This window comes from Danio rerio, chromosome 24, assembly GCF_049306965.1.
Source record: "Danio rerio strain Tuebingen ecotype United States chromosome 24, GRCz12tu, whole genome shotgun sequence".
NCBI classification, from domain to species: domain Eukaryota; kingdom Metazoa; phylum Chordata; class Actinopteri; order Cypriniformes; family Danionidae; genus Danio; species Danio rerio.
In genome coordinates, this window is record NC_133199.1 from 3,954,863 (window position 1) to 3,977,595 (window position 22,733).

Sequence of the window (22,733 nt, forward strand, 5' to 3'; positions counted from 1 at the left end):
TCCTGTAACAAAAACAACTAAGAAAAACAATGTGCATGTATTCTAATAATAAAATTGAAAGGTTTCAGCGTTGGAGAGCACATTATTGTAGCAGAGGCAGTGATTTGCTGGTATTAGAAGTCTTGGTGTCAGTGGTTAGAGGCTCGTGGGCATTGTTAATTGATTTGTGGCCCACATCGCAGCGCTGTGCTCGTTTTCCAGGCAGGAGGTATTTATGGAGATGTGCTGGTGCTGTCAGCTCTCATAGCCTGCAATGTTATTACTCTGATCATCTGATAACGGATAACCCACAGCGCAATCACGAGTGGGCAGACAGAGCAGATCAGGCTAATACAACAGCAAAGCAGACCACAAACATCTACATGTGCCGCCATTATTACAACTTTTTAAAAGAGAACGTTAAAAGAGAATAGGATAAGGACTGAACTATAAAATAAATCAATAAAAATATATACAGCTGAAAGCAAAATGATTAGCCCTCCTGTGAAATTTAGTTGTTTTTTTCCAATATTTCCCAAGTGCCATTTAACAGAGATAATATTTTTAAGTATAATAGCTTTAATTTCAAATATTACATTTATTTTATCTTCGACGACTGTACATGATATTGCTGTTAGTTTGCAAGATGCTAGTATTTATCTTGAAGCGAATGCAAAGCAGGAATTTGGAGATTTTTTTGCAGTCAACAATTGATGAAATCAATCAATCAATCAATCAATCAATCAATCAATCAATCAATCAATCAATCAATCAATCAATCAATCAATCAATCAATCAATCAACAAAAGCTGCAATCATACTAGACTTTGTGCATGCAAAATTCTGTTGTACAGTGCTACAAAAAGGGGTGGGATTAAATAAGATGATTTGACATTTAAAAATGTGAGCAATTGGTTCATATTTTACATTTCTGTACAAAGAGGTCATGTTTTGCCCTTTGATGGGTCTCATGCAGTCACTGGATGCAATTTCGCAGGTCAGATTTCACCAAGCTTTGCAATGTAACAAACTGCAAAAATTGTCGCATGAACTTGCGTTTCCAGTCTGTTGGATTTGCGTGTGTATGAATGGAAGTCTATGGGCCGAAAAGAGCAGTGTGACTGTGGACTGTGACTTAAATCAGGCAATCAACAAATAAATCAACCAAATCAGAGGTGTCCAAACTCAGGGGTGTCCTGGTGAGTTTAGCTCCAACTTGCTTCAACACACCTGCCAGGACGTTTCTAGTATATCTAGTAATAGCTTGATTAGATAGTTTGATAAGGGCTGGAGATAAACTCTCCAGGACACCGGCCCTCCAGGAGAGAGTGTGGACACCCCCGAACCAAATCAATCAACAAATCAATCAATCAGGCAAGCGAGCAAGCAGTCAGCAAGATAGCCAATCAAATCAACCAAGACAATCAAGAAATCTGCCAATCAAATCAACAAATCAATTAATCAGCCAATAAAGTCAATCAATAAGCCAATCAACATATCTGCCAAATCAGCCAATCAAACTAATCAAACTAATCAATCAATTAATCAATCAACCAATCATACATAAATCATACATAAAATGAAAAAAAATAAATAAATAAATGAAATGTAGTCAAAAAATCCATGAACCAAATCACATTTTTGTTGCATTAGACACAATCTTTCCTAAACGAACATCTAATAAACGAATCCCGAAACGGTGAACTCTTCCTCCTGTCCGGTGACCGTTTCTGACCTCAATTAGACGGTCATCTCTACAGCTCATGTGTGCTACGGAAACATTCACGCACAGAAAAAAAAATACAAATCCAGCTTTTTAATTCTCACACCGTGAACTTTAAGCACAAATTCAAGAGGCGAGTCTCAAAAGCCAAGAGGGCCTATTAAGAGATAATTACTAATTATGCTAATTTGTTAAGTTGTGCTATTTCTTTCTTTCGGTCATTTTATCGACAGTCCCTCTGGAGGAAGCCGTTCAGTGTTAATATCTTCTCTTTTTTTCTCTCTCTCTCCGTGTGCTGGAGGACACCGTGTCCTGAGCCACGCAATATTTCACGCTTAATCAGGGAAGTGTGTTTGTGTGAATTGAGACGCAGCCGTCACGCAGGTCTCAGACTGCCGCCGGTGACGACCTTCATTAACTTCTTAAACGCTAGCGGTGTTATACTGGCGTTCACCAAAAAACTGCTTATCACCGCCACACACAAAGAGTGCAGCGTAATGAAGCGGCATCCCACAGAAATATTAGTTTACATCTGATTAGATGGGTTTCCTTTTCCGGTGCAAGCAGTTTGGGGTGTCTGCATTGTACCCGAGCTAAATGTGGAAATGTATTCTCTATCTAATCATACTAAATTATGCTTATTTTGCATTTTCACCTTGTTTCACCCAGTATAAATATCTAATCATTCACATTTACTTGATATCAAAATCAGGTCTTGTTATTTAGGCCAAATTTGCAAGTGTTTTAGGCCTTGTTATATAAATATATACATTTTTATTTTAAGAACGTTTTATTAACACTTTCGGACACTGTTTTTGCAAACAAGACTTTGTCATTTTGCTTGGAATCTTTGTCATCTGTCATCTGAAAATGCTGAATATAATTTATTCAAAAATAAAAAAGACAAAAAAAGTAAATGAAAAATCAATAAATTGAATTGAAAAAAATAAATTTTAACCTATAAAAATGAACTAAATAAATAAACGAAGTAAAGCAAGTAAATAAACAGAATTCAAATGAATGAATGAATAAATAAATACATAAATTATTAACAAATAAATAAAGCATGTAAGTAAATAAATAAAATCAATGATTGAATAAATAAATACATTAAACAAACAAATAAATAAATAAAGCATGAAAGTAAATTAATAAAATCAATCAATCAATAAATAAATGCATACATTAAACAAACAAACAAAGCATGTAGATAAATAAATAAAATCAATCAATAAATGAATAAATAAATCAATATATTATTTACAAATAAACAAACAAACAAATACACTAATTAGCAAATAAATAAAATCAATGATTGAATAAATAAATACATTAAACAAACAAATAAATAAAGCATGCAAGTAAATTAATAAAATCAATCAATAAATAAATGCATACATTAAACGAACAAACAAAGCATGTAGATAAATAAATAAAATCAATCAATAGATGAATAAATAAATCAAAATATTATTTACAAATAAACTTTAAAATAAAAAAACTTTAAAAACTTAACTTAACTTATATATATATATATATATATATATATATATATATATATATATATATATATATATATATATATATATATATATATATATATATATATATATATTATTATTATTATTATTAAAAGAATAAACAAATAAAGCAAGTACGTAATAAATGAATGAATAATAAATAAAAATCTTTGTAACAAATTAGTCCAAATTAAATAAATTATTTTTGGACACTAAATCAAATGTTTAAAAATACAATTAAATAAATTACGGTTTGTTTGTTTTTTTATATAAAATACAGCTAATTGATGGTGTTTTATAACCAATTTAGTAGGATTTAACATCTTTTCTACTCCTAAAAAGTTAAATGTAAAGTTTTAAAATGTAAGCAAAAGTCTTGACTGTTGCAACTGAATTTTTTTAATTATTTTATTTTAAAAAACGGCAACAAAGAGTTTGCCATGTTTAAATATATTAATTAATTTTCCTTTGGCTAAGTCTCTATTTCAGAGGTCCCCACAGCGGAATGAACCGCCAACTATTCCAGCATATGTTTTTACATTTGCCCTTCTAGCCACAACCCAGTTTTGGGAAACACCCAAACACACACACTCATACACCAATTCATCAATTCCCCTATAGCACATGTGTTGGGGAATTGGGGAACTGTGGGGGAAACCGGAGCAACCGGAGGAAACCCATGCCAACACAGGGAGAACATGCAAACTCTAGATAGAAACGGCAACTGGCCCAGCCAGGACTAGAACCAGTGACATTCTTGCTGTGAGGTGACAGTGCTAACCACTGAGCTGCTGTCCAACCCTCCATTTTTAAATATAGAATATATGTGCTTATAACTCTTCTTATACATCCTTAATATGGTTCTATAATCAATAGCTCTAGATCAGTGGTTCTCAAACTTTTTTCATCAAGTACCACCTTTGAAAAAAAATTGACTCTCCAAGTACCACCAAAATGAGCAGTATTGACATACAGTAGTGTAGTAGGCCCAGTAAAGCAGCTACAACTCTGGACAGTTAAAAAACCTGGCAGATTACCTCAGAAATATAGCCTATATATAATATATGGCATATTATATACATCATTTTTAATAAATTTTGAATTATATGTAGCATGTACATGACATATTTCATTCCTCCGTGTACCACTAGAAGAAAGCCCGCGTACCACTAGTGGTACACGTACCACAGTTTGAGAACCACTGCTCTAGATAGTTTCATTAAAGGCTTCCTACTTCTCTGAATCAGAGCTCCAGACAGCAGATCACTGAACAGCGGCAGTTTTGTGCCCACACACGATCCAAAAACTGACACAGATCTCCTAAATAATGAGCCGTTCCTACAAAAGGACGGAGTGACAGAGAGAAAGGCCACATGGATACTTCCTAAACGGGTCCACAGGGAAAATGTGCCGCATTGGAGATGTGTTTGACTGCACTGCCCTCTGACCACATTCACAACCACTGACCTTTTACGTGTGTCAGTGTGTGCGTGTGTGTGTGTGTGTGTGTGCGTATAGTCATTAACATCCATCAATATACTGTATGTATACACACACAAGACATTACACAGAAGATTAAACACTCATTCATGATGTAAACTTAAAAGGGACATATTATACCCATTTTACAAGATATAAAGTAAGTCTCTGATGTCCCTAGTGTGTTTGTGTGTGAAGTTTCAGCTAAAAATACCACACAGATAATAGTTTGTATCTCCTTGAACCTGATCCTTTTAGGGTTTGATCCAAACGATGCCATTTTGGTGACTCTCGCTTTAAATTAAAATGAGATTGTGCTCTTTTTAAAAGAGGGCGGAGCTACAAATGCCTGTGTGTCAGCATAGTGGCAGATTTAAAAACAAGACTAACGTCCTATGCTAATGAGGAATAGATGATCACTAATGGGCGGGGCTTTTCCCCTCTGATGACACGTACAAAAGGAGAATGTCAATCAAAGTGTTTCTGCAGACTGTATTTATAAAGTTTAATAATAAAAAGTAATTTATATTACTTTTATATTTATATTCAAATAAATTGCCACACAATTGTGTTTAAACCCCTTATAAAAGTGATTTTTGCATAATAGTTTCGCACTTATGCTGCATATAATACAGCTTTGCGTCCATCGTTGTTGCGGATGGGTGAGTTTATAATAGGGTATATGCAGAGCTAGTGTCTCTTCCCTTACTGATAAACTTCCTGTGATTGGTTAATGTGACTTTAGGGGACGTGTCGGTAGTGATCGCCAAGTAAATAGCGGGGGTGGGGGTACGGGGGGGGAAGGGCGCAATCGCAAAGTGGAGAGCAGGGTGGGGGGTGATTGGTTGGCGCAATTGCAAAGAGAAGGGGGGGGGGGGTGTCTCGATGGCCCTGGACAAAAGGTAACAGAGTTGACAGTCATGTATGTGCGAGATTAAGAGATCTTGTATTTCTATCTCTGTGTGTGATTCCACAGGTAAATGGTCATCTTGGTTTCAAGGACTGTTTATATAAAATAACAAAAAAAATATTTCTTGCTACGATTTATTTAAAGACATGCGATGTAGGTAAATTGATTAAACTAGCCGTAGTGTAAATGAGTGTGTATGGGTGTTTCCCAGTATTGGGTTGCAGCTGGAAGGGCATCCGCTGTGTAAAACATATGCTGGAATAGTTGGCGGTTCATTCCGCTGTGGTGACCCCTGATAAATAAAGGGAGTAAGTCGAAGGAAAACGAATGAATGAACAATTCCCTAAAATATATACAGTTGAAGTCGGAATTATTAGCTCTGCTGAATTATTATAAACTATATATTTAATTAATTGCATTTGGTAAGCAATGAACTATTATCGTTTAATATGCTTTTAATAAGATACTGTAGATACGATTAACTTAACAATGTCAAATGTACCCGCAACTATAGAATTACCCAGATGAGGTCGAGGTAAGCAGGTCATCAACTCACCAAAATTCCTCAAAGCAGGATTTGGGTATAAAGTTTGCGAGGTTAAAAATAAAAGTATATACTCGAATGCCCCAGTTTGAAGAGTTAATCTCTATTGTTTGCATGTGTGCTACCTCAGTAACCTCTGCTAACGCTTCCGCTGCTCTACAAAGAGCGGCAAAAAAGCCCACCATCATGAGCGAAATCTTCTTACGTGCGTTTGAATACACATTGGCTTTAATGCACTGGACGTTCTGTAATAATCTGAAGCATTTGCTGCGGATTAGAGCGTCAAATGCCATGTCGATATAATCCCGGAGAGCAGGCCTTTTTTTTGCCAGGAAAACAATTCATTTTATTGTCTCGGCTTTCAGAAAAATGAGTGTTTATTAGAAGCGCGGCGCCGTATTACGATTTCATCTCCATTATGAGGGATTAGATGGGAGAAGTTAAAACAATCTGCTGACGTTATCTGGTTTTATGTGATTAATCGTGTCTGAATTCCCCCGAGTGGAGAGTATTGTCCCGGTGGAAATGAAAATCTTGCATTAGAACGATGATGATTGAAAAGATAAACACATCGAATGATACAAAAAAAAATAGAAATATATATATTCATATGATAGAAAAGCTGAGATCATCAGATGATCTTTCAGAAGTCAAATGAAGAATTGTGTGCATAAAAATTGATCATCTAACATAATATCTAACTAAACAGTTCATCATGCATGTTTTAAAAGTCAATTTTAATATTGTGTAATATAATATTTCAAATATTACACTGTATAATTAAAAGTTTTCTAAAATAACTAAGTGTTTCATCTTTTTACTATGCATATACATGAACATATAGAATAATAAGGGTTACTGTTGGAAGGCCAGAATATTGTAGAGAATTATTAGAGATTATTTTCATCAGGGGTCACCACAGCGGAATGAACCGCCAACTTATCCAGCATATATTTTACACAGCGGATTCCCTTCCAGCTGCAACCCAGTACTGAGAAGCATGCATACACACACACACACACATAGTGCATGTGTGTGGACTGTGGAGGAAACCGGAGCACTCGGAGGAAACCCACGCCAACACGGGGAGAACATGCAAACTCCACACAGAAATGTCAAATAACCCAGTCAGGACTCGAACCAGCAACCTTCTTGCTATTAGGCGACAGTGTTAACCACTGAGCCACTGTGTTTCTAGCTTTTTTCTATCAAAATCTTATTTATAAATATTATTTTTCCTCGTCATGACTCAGTAATGCAAGTGTTACACTGACTAATGTAGGTGTGTGAGTTTGATTGGCTGTGGCAGTGTTAGTGATGGGTTGGATCAGGTTTTTGTCTATGTCAGCGTGGTTGTAAGATTGTTTAGATTTAATAAAGAAAACGACTCATCTTCAGAAGATCCCCATATTTGTTGGGAAATGTAATAATATTGAAAATGTTTGTTTGTTTTTACAGCTCAGCTGGCTCGGATCAGACAGACAGAGTCAATGAGAAGCTCAAGGAGTTATACCCTGATGTTCTTTTGGAAATAGGTAGGAGATTATTGACTACAAAAACAACTGACAACTAACAACTGATAACAACTAACATCTGCTAACAACTAAACATATATGATAAAAATTTATGTTTGCTTATATATATATATATATGTGTATATACATGTAAATCAACCTGTTAAACCTTCTGTCGTTGACCAGTATGTACACTGGTAAAATATTAATAACCTTACATTAGAACTGTAGTTATTTTAGTTATTTTAGATAATTATTTATTTTAATTTTTGTTTTCTTGAAAATAAAAAAAAGATTTAGTTGTTATTTTTTCTGCAGTTTCAGCCTTTGAACATTTATTTTAAAGGTACAAATTCAGGCTAAACGATATTGGAAAAAACTGACATAGCGGTATTTTGTATTTCTGCCATATACATTGCAATATGAATATAATTTCACAATATGACTTCACTAACTGTTTGAAAAGAATTCACAATTTTACATTGATTGGAATATATATATATAACATTGATATATATATATATATATATATAATTTTCAATTTATCACATTGTTTTACCATAAAATTAAGACTACTCTCCAGAATATAAACAAATATGTATTTTTATTATTGTTATTTTTTACAATTATGTTTTTCAGTGTATCATGTTTTTACCGTAAAATTACAGCTACTGTCCAGCACCTTCATTTGCCATCAGCTCAGCTGATAAATTATCCATTCCGACACACATATACACACACACACACTCTTATGCTCTCCTCTAATGTTTATATGCAATGCTTAATGTTGTGTGACCAATTCTGTCATTTCCATTATGTAAATATATTTGCCTCCGTGTTCCACTACAGCTATTGTCTACGTTCTTGCGACTGCTTGCGTTATTAATACTCTGGGTTACAGGTCAGAGCGCAGTCGTCCACGGACATCAGTGTGTGTGTTGCACACCGCTAATAAAACACACTACACACTGCAGGCCACAATTACTCCACCCTCCAAAGCTAATACATTTCTTCAAAACATATGCAATGCATGTTGCCTAATCACTGCAATATATATGAGGCTCACAAATCTGGCATCCCGTTTTGCATTTCGTATCCACTATAAATGATAAAAATTATTATTTTTAAATATTATTATTTAATAAAGGCAGAAAGCATATTAAATGCACTTCAAATGTCTGCTTCAATGCTACAAATAAAATTTATGGAAGTAAAATGTTTTATGGAAGTAAAACACTTTACAATAAGGCTGTATTAGTTGACATTAGTTAATGTGTTTAATAACATGAACAAAGACATGAACAGTACATTTATCACAGTATTTGTTCATGTTAGTTGTTCACAAGCATGAATTAGGATTTTAGAAATACACTAAAAAAAGCTTTGTGCTATTATAATTAATAAATGCTATACACATATTGTTCATAATTAGTTCATGTTATGAAATGCATTAACTAATAAACTTTATTGTAAAGTGTGACTGAAATGTTGTTCGATTTTTATTCAGCGTGATGGATACAGTTATGCAAACCGTCACCAAAATGTTTATTCTTTTACATATTTCAATAAGCAGTGGCATGAATAAGTAAACATTTTAGATTTTGTTAGAGTTATTAATTATGAAACAGACAAGTGGGGAAAAAAGCTAGTGTTATTGAGAATGATGGTGAAACATATAGATTTCAAATGATATTAGTTATTTTGTTCAGTATTTTAGCTTAAATATGCCTGACTAAATAAATATGAGTTTTTCCAACTCATTAAATTGGTGTGTTTATTGATGTATTAAGTTAAATTTAAATACACACAATTAAAATTATATATATATATATATATATATATATATATATATATATATATATATATATATATATATATATATATATATATATATATATATATATAATTTATTTATATTTCTGTCTATACTTTTTATTAATTATAACTAATTAAATATTATTATTATTATTATTATATGGACATATGATTATTTTTATTTAACAATTAATACACTTTTAGGTCACAATCATTCAATATCACTCATCATTCATATATATATATATATATATATATATATATATATATATATATATATATATATATATATATATATATATATATATATATATATATATATATATTTAATATTTACATTTTATTTATATACACACACATTTAATTATTTTTTTTATTTCTGATTCTTTATATATGATTTATAAAGCATTATTAATTAATATCCAAGAATTTAAATTATTCTTCTTGTTTATATTAATTTATTTAACAATTTATTCACTTTTAGGTCATCATCATTCAGTATATCAAGTTTTTACCACGTTTTTTTTTACTACACTTTATCACATTTACTACTGTCCAGCACATTCATTTCCCATCAACTCATGAATTATCCGTTCCAACACACACACAAACACACACACACACACACACACACACACACACACACACACACACACACACACACACGCACAAACACATACATATACACATCATATATAATATTTATTATATATTTATTATTTATATATTAATATAATAATAATAATTTACTTATTTACCAATTAATTCACTTTTAGGTCACCATCCTTCAGTATATAAAGTTTTTACAACATTTTTTACTACACTTTATCACGGTTTCTGTCCAGCATTGTCATTTCCCACCAGCTAAAAAACTGCCCTTTCCAACACACACACACACACACACACACACACACACACACACACACACACACACACACACACACACACACACACACACACACACACACACACACACATTGCTATATAAACTATGGTTACATTAAACGCTATCAATTGAAAAGCCTTCAATAAATCATGGAAAACACATATTCATGATATTCATAATATTTGCTCAGAAAATAATCTGTCCAAACCAGACAAATTCTACCTATTTCATTGCTTTAATGCCTAAAAAACGCTGTTCAAAACAATGACTTGACTGATTCTCCAAATTTCAAGAGCTCACAAAAGCGACACAACGTCACCAAAGCAAACCCAAATTCCCAGGCGAAAAAGCCAGACTGACAGCAGGAGCATGTCTGATCGCTGCGGTGCCATCAGCCCACGGGTCACGCGATAAACCTGTCACAGCAGAGGCAGAGGGGTTTCTGGAGCCCTCCGCCATCACACACCTTCATTTATTACAAGCCACCGACATAAGAGAAGCAAGAGTGCCGGCCGTCATTCAGTCGCATTACACTGCACTGCTCTCATTATAATCTGAGGAACTTTCAGAAATTGAGCTGGTGCAACTAATTTGCTTAAAAATGCCTGCCTGTATAGAAAAATACATAACTCTGGAGTATGAGTAATATCATTGTTATTATATATAGTATTGTTATAATTATTTTTATTTTATAATAATAATAATATTTTCTATTAATTTTCATCATCATCAGCTTTTCTTTTATATTTTTATGTATTTATTATACAATTTTTTATAATTTTTTGTCGTTAATGTTATTAATATGATCATACAACAACAGCAATATCATCATCGTATTTTTTGTATTTTATTATTATCATCATCGCCTTTTAATTTTATAAACATGTTTTTATTATTATATTTTTTCCAACATTTGTTTTATTATTTATTATTATTATTATTATTATTTTTATTATCTTTATCCTTTTGTATTTTACTATAATCATAATGATCATTTTCTTTTATTATTATCATTATCATCATCATCATCATCATCATCAACAACATATTATTATTATCCTTTTTCCTTTATTATTATATATTTTATTTCTTTATTAATATTTTCCAACTTTTGCCTTTCATTATTATTATTATTATTATTATTATTATTATCATCATAATCTTCATCCTTTTGTATTTTAATATATCATCATAATCCTCATATTCTTTTATTGTTATAAATGTTTTTATATTATTATTATTATCCTTTTTCTTTTATTATTATTTTTTGTTTCTTTATTGTTATTTTCCAACTGTATTTAATTACTACTACTACTATTATTATTATTATTATTAATTATTATTATTATTATTATTATTATTATTATTATGTTTATTTATTTATTTATTTATTTATTTGTATTTTCCAACTTTTGTATTTTACTTATTATTATCATCATCATTATTTTCTTTTGTTATTATTATTACAACTAATAGATACTCTGGTTGTCAAAAATAAACAACTAGTTTCATATACATGCAGCCACCAGTGTTGTCATGCTTTATTGGATGCATACCATTAAATAAATGTATTAGATTACATTTAAATTATATGCTATGCTCTTTTTTTACATTCTGTCCAAAAGTGTAAAGTTACTCTCAGCGCCAACCTTTCAGCAGAAGTACCTTAATCTTAATCCGTTCCTTTAAAAAGTTATCTTTTTCTTGGTGCGAAAATGTAAACAGTATGAGGAAAATGATATGCATAATATATACTGTAGATTGCTTTATAAATAAAAGGTATAACAGGCATTTTATTTTACATCTACAGCCTTTCTTTTAGTCTGACATTTTAAAAATGACTTTGATTTAGTCATGTAAGCTCATACAGATGCATCAATTGTATGTTGCTTTAACAGAATAAAGCAAAACTGTACATAAATATAATAAATTGTGGCTACTTTAAGTTCGTTTTTGTCATAGTTTGTACTCATTTTGTACGGAAGCGGTTTAATACCTAAAGTTTATACACAATATAACACATTTGTATGTGTATAACACATTTGTATGTTCAGTTAATATTATTATAACCATTCTATAACACGAAAACAATCAACATCTGCCTGTAATATACCTGCAATGTACTTGATATCACCTTTTGAATACTTTGGATGAAATTTTGAATAGGTAAAATGTAGATACAGAGGAATATTTGGATGTTTTTAATCCTGAAATTACATATCATTGTAGTTTAAAACAGTATGTTAGTCAGACGACCTACACAAAAATAAATATTAGGTACTAAAACTTATTCATGACTTAATGCGAATAAATAAATCTGTTTGCATCAGGTTACACGTCCAAAAGTCATTTTAAAAGGATTTTCTGAGCTGTCATATTTACAGCTGCAGTTATAATTGATATTCATTCTACAATAAGCTATAAAAATCCTATAAAGGCGAAAAAATGTAAATATAAATATAAATAAAACAACCTTCAAAACAACATTTCACTTAGTAAAATCTATAATAATGATTTAATGTGACTGAATAAATCAGTCTACATCAGGTTACGTGTCCAAATCATTTAAAAAGGATTTTCTGAGCTGAAATAACTCTCTCATATTTACAGCAGCAGTTATAACTGATAAAAATTCTACAATACACTACATAAATGGCATAAACGTGCAATAATGTAAACATAAATAAAACGACCCACAAAACAACATTTCACTTACATTTACTTTTATGACCTAATGTGACTGAATAAATCCGTCTGCATCAGGTTACGTGTCCAAAAGTGATTCTAAAAGGATTTTCTGAGCTGAAATAACTCTTATATTTACAACCGCAGTTATTAATGATATATATGCTACAATACACTACGCAAGACTGTAAATGTAAAACGACCTATGAAAAAAAAAAATGTTCACGTACTGACATCTGCATCATATACACACACACACACACACACACACACACACACACACATATATATATATATATATATATATATATATATATATATATATATATATATATATATATATATATATATATATATATATACATACATATATATATATATATATATATATACATACATATATATAATTTTATTTATTTATTTATTTTTACAGAAACTACAAAAAATGTCATAAACATGCAAGAATATAAATAAAACGACCAACAAAACATTTTATGCACTAAAATCTATTTTAATGATTAAATGTGACTCAATAAATCGGTCTGCATCAGGATGTGTCCAAACGTCATTCTAAAAGGATTTTCTGAACTAATGTAACTCTTATATTTACAGATGCAGCTATAATTGATATATTATATATATATATTACAATACACTACAAAAAAACCATGAATGTGCAAGAACGTATATATAAATAAAACGACCTACACAAAAAAGTTCACAAACTGTCATCTACATTTATGATTAAATGTGACTGAATTAATCAGTCTGCTTCAGTTTATAAATCCAAAAGTCATTTTTAAAAGGTCTGAGCTGAAATAACTCCCTAATACTGTATTTACAGATGCAGTTATTATTGATATAAATTCTCCAAAATACTACAAAACTCCCATAAACGAGAACACTGTATAAATAAAACGACCTACAAAAAATAATACTCACGTACAGAACTTAAATCTATGTATGGTGTAATGTGACTGAATAAATCAGTCTGCATCAGGTTACGGCAAAAAGTCAGTTTTAAAGGTTTGTCTGAGCTGAAATAACTCCCTTATATTTACAGCTGCAGTTGCAACTGATAGAAATTCTCCAAAAAATAAATAAAATAAAACTACAGAAATCTCATAAAGGCGCAACACTGGTCGCACGCGAGCTTGCAAAGGTAAAAAATACTCCAGTAGCAGCATGTAAATGAGGTCAAATCCTATAGTTGAGGTTACGGCAAGGACAGGCATCATCAGCACCGGCAGCACAAAACGGGAAATAAACGCGCGTTTCCTCGTGAATGAGCGCGCATCTCCCTCTGTCATCTGTGTATGCAAACTTGACAGAACAGGAATGCAGATGATGCGACCTCCGCGTGTCAAACACAAACACGCATGCACGACATTCAGACTGAGCTGGAAATGCATGACTGCGCAGTTACGCGGAGATGATCGGCACTTAATGCTGCATATTCCAGTCTGCGCGTCGCGTCGCCAAGGCGTTAACAAATAAAAGGGATGATGACTGAAATAAACTTTACCTTTACGCTTGGACCTTCTCCTCCTCCTGCGCTTGAACTTGCATTTGACTTGGCTGCTGGGCACCGATGCCATGACGCTCAGATCTTGGAGAACTTGTTCTGCGTGCTGTTTCTGAAGTTGCTCTGCAGTTGCGCACGCGAAACGCTCCGGGAATTCTTCAGCTGCGCTTTTATTCCGCCTCACACTCTTCTGATAAGCTGTGGATGAAGGGTCTGAAAGTGCCGCTCGTCCGGCTGGATGTGTTTGGAGCTCCTCGCGTCCTCCTCGCGCGCGTCTGGAGCTCCTGCGCCTCTCTGCGCTTTTTTTTGGCACCAGCCACTTTGAATCCAATCATGCAGGACGCGTGTCTATTTGCTGCCGCAGATTCTAATTAGAGCCAATCATGACGGTGCTCGCGCTGTGACATCACGAGGGAAAACACGCCCACATCCCGTCATATAGAGCGCGCGGACTCGCTGAATGACTGATGCGCACCGGAGAAACACTGACAGGCTGAGGTGAGATGTGAAAGTTGCACATATATACAGTATACAGTTCAGAAGTTCTGAATGGATTCTGATTATTAATATTAGTATTTAATAGTATTGATAGTAGTATTTTATGTTCTTTTTAATTATACAACACATACTATATACTACTTAAATTCAGAATTATAACGCCAGCTTCGAATAATATTTTTTTTTATTTTATTTGTCAAATGATGTTTAACAGAGCAAGTAATTTTTCACCGTATATCATATTATATTTTTTCTTCCTGAAAAAGTCTTAATTATTTTATTTTGGTTATAATAAAAGCAGTTTTTAATTTTTTAGAAACCATTTTAAGGTCAATATTATTACTTCCCTTAAGCTATATTGTTTTTTGATTGTTTACAGAACAAACATGTTATACGTAGCTTGCCTAATTACCCTAACTTGCCTAATTAACCTAATTTAGTTAAGCCTTTAAATGTCACTTTAAGCTGAATACTAAAACATCTCCTCCACCTTTGTTATATTATAAAATACAATGCTAAATGTCACTGTTAGAAATACCACCTGCAACATGATGACTAGCACTGTAGCACATAAACAAAAAAAAAAATAAATAAATAATAGGCTGCATGCATGAATACACACATGCATAAATAACTTATCATTGGAATAAATCAGTATTGAAAGAGCAGATGACATGAAATAATTTTGACGAGTCCTTCTGTAAGTAAACAAGTAAATTATACATGCAGTATGTATGTGTGTATATCTCACACACACACATTGTAGAACATCTGCCTTTACATGCACATGAACTTTAATCACAATCTTAATCCATAGGGTTTAATATGGAGTTGCCCACCAATTGCAAATACAACAGCTTCAACTTTTCTAGGAGGGCTTTTCAAAAGCTTTAGGATTGTGCTTTTGAGGATTTGTGATAATTCTTCAAAAAAGAGGTGCTCAACCCTGTTCCTGGAGATCTACCTTCCTGCAGAGTTCAGTTTTAACTCTTATCAAACACAACTAAATCAACTAAGAAGAACGCCTGGCTCACAGTCTCCACTGAAATTCATTACTAAGGTGTTTAGTCAGGTTGAGGTCAGGACTCTGTGCAGGCCAGTCCTGTTCCACCACACAAAACTCACTCATTCATCTATGTAAAAAAAAATGCTTGGTTCCACGAAATTCCTTCAAATAAAAAAAATTAACTTGTTTTTACAAATTTAAATAGATTAAATATAAAGCAATTAAATTATTCCCCCAAAAAACTCAATAATTGTGATGTTTCCCGCTTTTTTTTTTTTTTAAATAAGTAGTTTGAAGAAAAAAAAAATGTTGATGTCACTATGGAATTTGTGATATGGACCTGATGCCCAAAATGTTCCCACAAATTTGGTAGCATGAAATTATCTGGAATGCCTTGGTATGCCGAAGCATTAAGAGTTCCTTTCACTGGAACTGAGATTAACCCATGAACTACAACTCCATAATTTAATCCCACATCCTCTTTACACTCGGCAGTTAGGCCGAGGTCTGAGACAGACCCATTCTTTCACAAAGGTTTGTAGAAAGTGATTTTTAGACCTGGAAGTAACTCGATGATTTGATAATGAGTGTCTCAATATATTTTAGATGGAAATCTGTGAAATTTGGCAGCACAGTGGCTCAGTCTCTTTTTGTTTTGCGATCCTGCAGCATTGGTTGGGGTTTATTGTGTGTTCATCTCTAATTAAATAGTTTTTTTGTTGTTGTTGTTTATGTAGTTGCTGAAGAAAAAAGTTAACTAAATGACATAAACAGAAAGATACACAAAAGTAATGACAAAACATTACTTGACAAGAAATTAATGAAACTTAATCTAACATTAACTATGAAAACTATTAATCAAAGCTACAATATTATATCTGTCATACATCAATAGCAATATGTCCATTGCCATATTTTGACTTGTTCCTCAGTTTCAACGAATTAATGAATGAATAGAATCAATCAATCAATCTAAAATAAAATTGCTAAATTAATAGTTCTGACTGAAACCTATTTCAAATGAACTTTTCAGTGCACCCAATCCCAACTACAGAAAGTTAAAATAAAATACTGAATTAAATAAATAAATAAAGGCGGCTCAGTGGTTAGCACTGTTGCCTTACAGCAAAAAGATCACTGGTTCGAATCCTGACTGGGCCAGTTGGAGTTTATGTGTGGAGTTTGCATGTTCTCCGTGGGCGTGGGTTTCCTTCGGGTGCTCTGATTTCCCCTACAGTCTAAAGATGGTACGGGTTAACAAGGTAAACAAAATTGGCCGTACTGTGTGAGAGTGTGTGTGTGTGTGTCCCAGTACTGGGTTGTGGCTGGAAGGGCATCCACTGCGTAAAACATATGCTGGAATAGTTGGCGGTTCCTTCTACTGTGGTGACCCCTGATAAATAAGGGAGTAAGCTGAAGGAAAATGACTGAATGTGTAAATAAGTAAAGCTTTGTCTCTAATGTATTTGAAAATTAGGTATCATTATGAAGAAGGCGCAGGACGGCTCCAATATTTTCACACTGATATTGGAAGAAACACACCATAAGAAACAGATGTTGAGATATATATTTAAGATACGAGCTGCTTTGGAAAGATGTTCAGAAGCTGCTTTACTCTCTCCCTAAAGCAAAGCCCTGCTCCAATCTGCTGATCGACAGATTTCTAAACTGAAATAATCGTAGACATACATGCATTGATGTTGACATTTTGCTAACAAAACAAAAGGCAATTTTTTTCCCCCTGTCAAATGTCATTAGACTTCGTCTAAAATACCAGCGGTGCTACTACTTGGTGACATTTACTGCTGGGGAAAAAAGGAAAGGGAATGGAAGTACATTTGAAAACACGGCATATTTGCTGACAGAAAAGTCACTTTGAGATCCCTTTGTGCGCCTGGAACATTTCCATGAGGGCTATAGGGAAAAGTGTGTGTTTGCATGAGCACCTGAGTGTATGTGTGTGTTGGGTGGTCTGTGGGACACTGGTTGCCTGGAGGACACCCTCAAATATCCATGTAAATTGCAGTTTAAGAGAAATCAATGATGGTGACAAGTTGCCAATGCTGCTATCTGGGGACATAATGAACGTTTGGCGAGGCAAACTGCTTCCTGATAACCCCATGGTGTGTGTTTGTGTGTGTGTGTGTGTGTGTGTGTGTGTGTGTGTGTGTGAGAGAGAGAGAGAGAGAGAGAGAGAGAGAGAGAGAGAAAGAACATCAACACATCTCGTCAATTCACAAAGACTTTCTTCTGTAAACAAAAAACAAGAGGCCAACGTAGACGGAAAGTGACAAGCCAGACAGACCTGCTGAAGGCTGTCCACTGATTTCAGATCAGGCCTGAAAGGACATTCATGGGGTCACCACAGTCAACAAAACAAAATTAATAATAGTAGTAACAGCAACAATAGCAGTAATAATAATAATAATAATAACTTATTATTATCGTTGCTGTTATCATTGCTATTATTAAAAATAACAACAGCAACAACAACAATAATAATAATAATGATAATACTAATAATTAAAAATGACAATAATAATAATAATAATAATAATAATAATAATGACTACAACAACAACAATATTAATAATAATAATAATTGTGATAATAATAATAATAATAATAGTAATACTACTAATAATAAAAAGTACAATCATTATAATAATAATAATAATAATAATGACTACTACAACAACAACAATAATAATAATAATAATAATTGTGATAATAATAATAATAATAATAATAATAATAATAGTGATAATAATAGTAATAATAATATTAATTGTAATAATAATTGTGATAATAAAAATATATAATACTAATAATTGTAGTAACAACAACAACAATAATAATAATAATAATGATGATAATAATAATAGTAATAATAATAATTGTAATAAAATAATAATAAAATAATAATAATAATAATAATTGTGATAATAATAATAATAATAATAATAATGACAATCATGATAATAATAATAATAATAATAATTAATAATAAATATTTGAATTGCATAAAACACTATTTTAAAACACAACACACAATTCTCTTCCTAAAACATAAACATCTAACTTTACCAAACACAACCAATCAAACTGCAACACTTATCCAGCAGATCACAAACACACACTTCTCACGTGCAAACTTTGGTAACACTTTAAAATAACTATACACAATAAATCATTTATCAAGCATTAGCAAATAGTTCATTATCTGTTAAGTATTAACTCAACATTAACAGACATTAGTAAGCGGTTTATAAATACAGCTACAATTGCTGTGTTCTTGAAATAAGCACATTTATAATACAACATTGTTGTGTCATAATAAATTGTGCGCAATAAGTTTGTAAAGCTTCACCAGGCAATGAACGTTTTCACCCCCATTTAGCAGTGTTATATTTTGGAGTGCAGTTTTAAGAATTGTGTGTAGAGTTTAGAAAAGAGAAAATGTGTGTTAGTAGGTGGAAAAAAACGGTATTAATATTATTATTATTATTATTATTATATTATAAAAATACAATAAACAATTTAATTTTATGCTACATTGTCTTATGTGTATTTCAAATGCACTTACGAGGCAGTAATACCTTTCGAGTGCTCATGGCATCAGTCTAGATGCCATTCCCAAGATACACTGGCACTCCTCGCCATACTTCATTTCACTGGTATTATTTTACTGCTCATGGACAAATTGTATTGCTCCCTTAGCCAAGTGAGTTCGTGTACTGTCAGCGTTGGATCAGAGAAAACAAAATGATGTCAGGGATTATAAAAGATGAACCTTCAGATTTCAATTATATTAAGCAAATAATTAAGAGACAAGCAAACAGCCGGAACTGCTCTACATTGTTGCTAAGATGCAAAAAATAAATTAATAATAACAATAATGAAACCTCAGGAGAACATACTATTCTCCCCCTCACATATCAATTAATGTCAAGCTGCAAGTATATTCCAGTGTGTGTGTGTGTGTGTGTGTGTGTGTGTGTGTGTGTGTGTAGCAGAAAGCTTACAGATGTAAGCATGTGGTCTGACTTGTATTGATTGTAATTTGCTGTGTTGAGAGGCTGGACTGCTGGGGATAGTTTTTCACTTTACCGATCCCCATCCATGGGGTTAAACTTTGTTCAATGGCAAGAACATAACATCACAAAAAAAAAAAAACCCAAAAAAACAACGAGCCTCATTGTGGATACGTACCCCTGTGTACATTTCTAGAGAATGCAAAATCTTTTTGAGATCCTAAATTTCTCTTGCGAGTGCCATTCACGCCTGCTGTTTTCATGTAAATCCACCAGAGGCCGCTGTTGACTGACTGACTGATACGACTGATAAGACGCGACTGACGTAACAAGCTTTTTCCACTCAGAGTTGACTTTTTTCAACTGCAGGCGCACAGAGCACCACGGCAAAAATGTGAGGAGTAGCAGACGGTTAAAATACAAGGTGCGCAGGGTGCATACTCAGCATGCAAAACGCTCACGGCCGTTAGTAAACCATTTAGAAGATGCACCTCTCAATGCAAAAAGCGAATTTGGTGTGATCGTTCTCTTACTTAGTAGGTGTGGTGTATAGTAGAAAGCGACAAATGACATTATTCTTGGCTCAGGCAAGAAGACAACATCTGTCTGAAATAGCACACTTCTAAACTATATAGTACGCTACAAACAGTACGCGAGCCGAGTAGTATGTCAGAATACATAAAATTCGAAAATCAGTATGTGAGAAGTATCCGGATGACCTACTACTTCCAGCGAGATTCTGAAATGCACATCCCATGCATGCTGCACTATCTCATGATGTCCCGCAGGAGAATTCATTAATAGGATTGAAGTGACAAAATTCACAAGGGAGGTTCACGTGATTACAACAAAACTGCGGATGTAGTATGTCCGAATTCCATTCATACTGCTCATATTCATACTGTAAAGAGCACACTTAACAGCCGAGTAGTACGTTTAAACTTAAATGCAGTACCTACTGAGTTGTAGGCGGTTTCGCACACAGCCAACAAATTTAGTCTGAACAGTTCATTGCTACACATTGTGTTATTACGGTAGGCATGGGACGATTTCATGGTTTACCGCGGTTCGGAAACATCATGGTTTTAAAATGATTTACATTCCTGTAAGCAGTTCAAGTCAAAATTATTTGCCCTCCTTTTAACTTTTTTTTTTGTAATATTTCCCAAATAATGTTTAACGTAGCAAAGTATTTTTACAGTATTTCCTATAATATTTTTTCTTCTGGAGAAAGTCTTATTTATTTTCGCTAATAGCATTTTTAAAAACCATTTTAAGGTCAATATTATTTACGGAACCCCGGAAGGGACGTAGTGGAGGAGAAAAAAAATGGGTGGGTGAAAAAAAAAAAATGGGTGAAAGAAAAAAAATGGGTGGGAGGAAAATATATTTCTAAGTTTTTTGCGTTCTCTCGCAAAGTTTTGCGTTCCCTCGCAAAGATGTTTTGCGTTATCTCGCAAAGATGTTTTGCGTTCCCTCGCAAAGATGTTTTGCGTTATCTCGCAAAGATGTTTTGCGTTCCCTCGCAAAGATGTTTTGCGTTCTCTCGCAAAACTGTTTCTCCACAAACACTTCTTGTTCACTGCACTCACGTAAACCCTCCCGTTTTTGCCGAAATTCTCCCGTATTTTACCATTCTACCCAACTTTCTTTACATTACTGTGCGTATGCTACCTATGAACCAGTGAATTCATGTATAAGCGCTGACTGACAGACGAGCTTCGTACAATAAACTGATCCCAGATCAGCGTCTGTACACGACATTTACAGAGGAGCGGGTGTATGTTTAAACAGACAAATACACTGAATAATATGAAGTTTTTAAAGTAATGGACTGCTTTCATTATAGATCTGTGCATTCTTACAGAGACACCTCTGTTATCAAACTAAACAAAACATGAGATTCATTTGCTGCGCACTTGTTTGATAACAGAAGTGTCCCTTTAAATGGCGCGTACAGACGCTGATCTGGGATCAGTTTATTGTATGGAGCGCGTCTGTCAGTCAGCGCTTAAACATGCATTCACTGGTTCAGAGGTTGCAAAGTGAAAGGCGACAATCAGCGCACAGTAATGTAAAGAAAGTGGGATAGAATGGTAAAATATGGGAGAATTTCAGCAAAAACGGGAGGGTTTACGTGAGTGAAGTGAACAGGAAGTGTTTGTGGAGAAACAGTTTTGCGAGGGAACGCAAAACATCTTTGCGAGGGAACGCAAAACATCTTTGCGAGAGAACGCAAAACTTTGCGAGAGAACGCAAAAAACTTAGAAATATATATTTTCCTCCCACCCATTTTTTTTCTTTTACCCATTATTTTTTTTTCACCCACCAATTTTTTTTCTCCTCCACTACGTCCCTTCCGGGGTTCCGTAATTATTAGCCCCATTAAACAAATTTTTTTGGATTGTCAAACCATCATTTTACAATGACTAGCCTAATTACCCTAACCTGCCTGATTAACCTAGTTAACCCTCTAAATGTCACTTAAAGTTGAATATTATAGTGTCTTGAAAAATATCTAGTCAAATATTATGTGCTGTCATCATGGCAACGATAAAATAAATCAGTTATTAGAAATGAGTTATTAAAATTATTATGTTTATAAATGTGTTGAA

At 33.2% G+C, this 22,733-nt stretch overlaps 1 protein-coding gene and 1 long non-coding RNA gene across 10 annotated transcripts in view; one reads left to right on the forward strand and one right to left on the reverse strand.

The window, feature by feature from the left end:
• adarb2 (adenosine deaminase RNA specific B2 (inactive)) overlaps positions 1 to 22,733 on the reverse strand; it is a 597,874-nt gene that overhangs the window by 230,594 nt on the left and 344,547 nt on the right. The window contains exon 1 of one of the 8 annotated variants that reach the window (XM_681334.10): positions 14,581 to 14,881. The exons of the other annotated variants lie outside the window; for them this stretch is intronic. Coding sequence (XP_686426.6) covers positions 14,581 to 14,653 — 73 coding nt within the window. The 5' untranslated portion in view covers positions 14,654 to 14,881. Of the gene's footprint in view, positions 1 to 14,580; positions 14,882 to 22,733 lie in introns of those variants that run through there. 8 annotated transcript variants of the gene reach the window in all.
• The window catches only part of LOC137489203 (uncharacterized), a 143,481-nt gene that overhangs the window by 100,070 nt on the left and 20,678 nt on the right, over positions 1 to 22,733 (forward strand). For both annotated transcript variants that reach the window (XR_012399663.1, XR_011008567.2), the window contains exon 3: positions 7,614 to 7,690. This is a non-coding gene — a long non-coding RNA (uncharacterized lncRNA). The remainder of the gene's footprint in view (positions 1 to 7,613; positions 7,691 to 22,733) is intronic.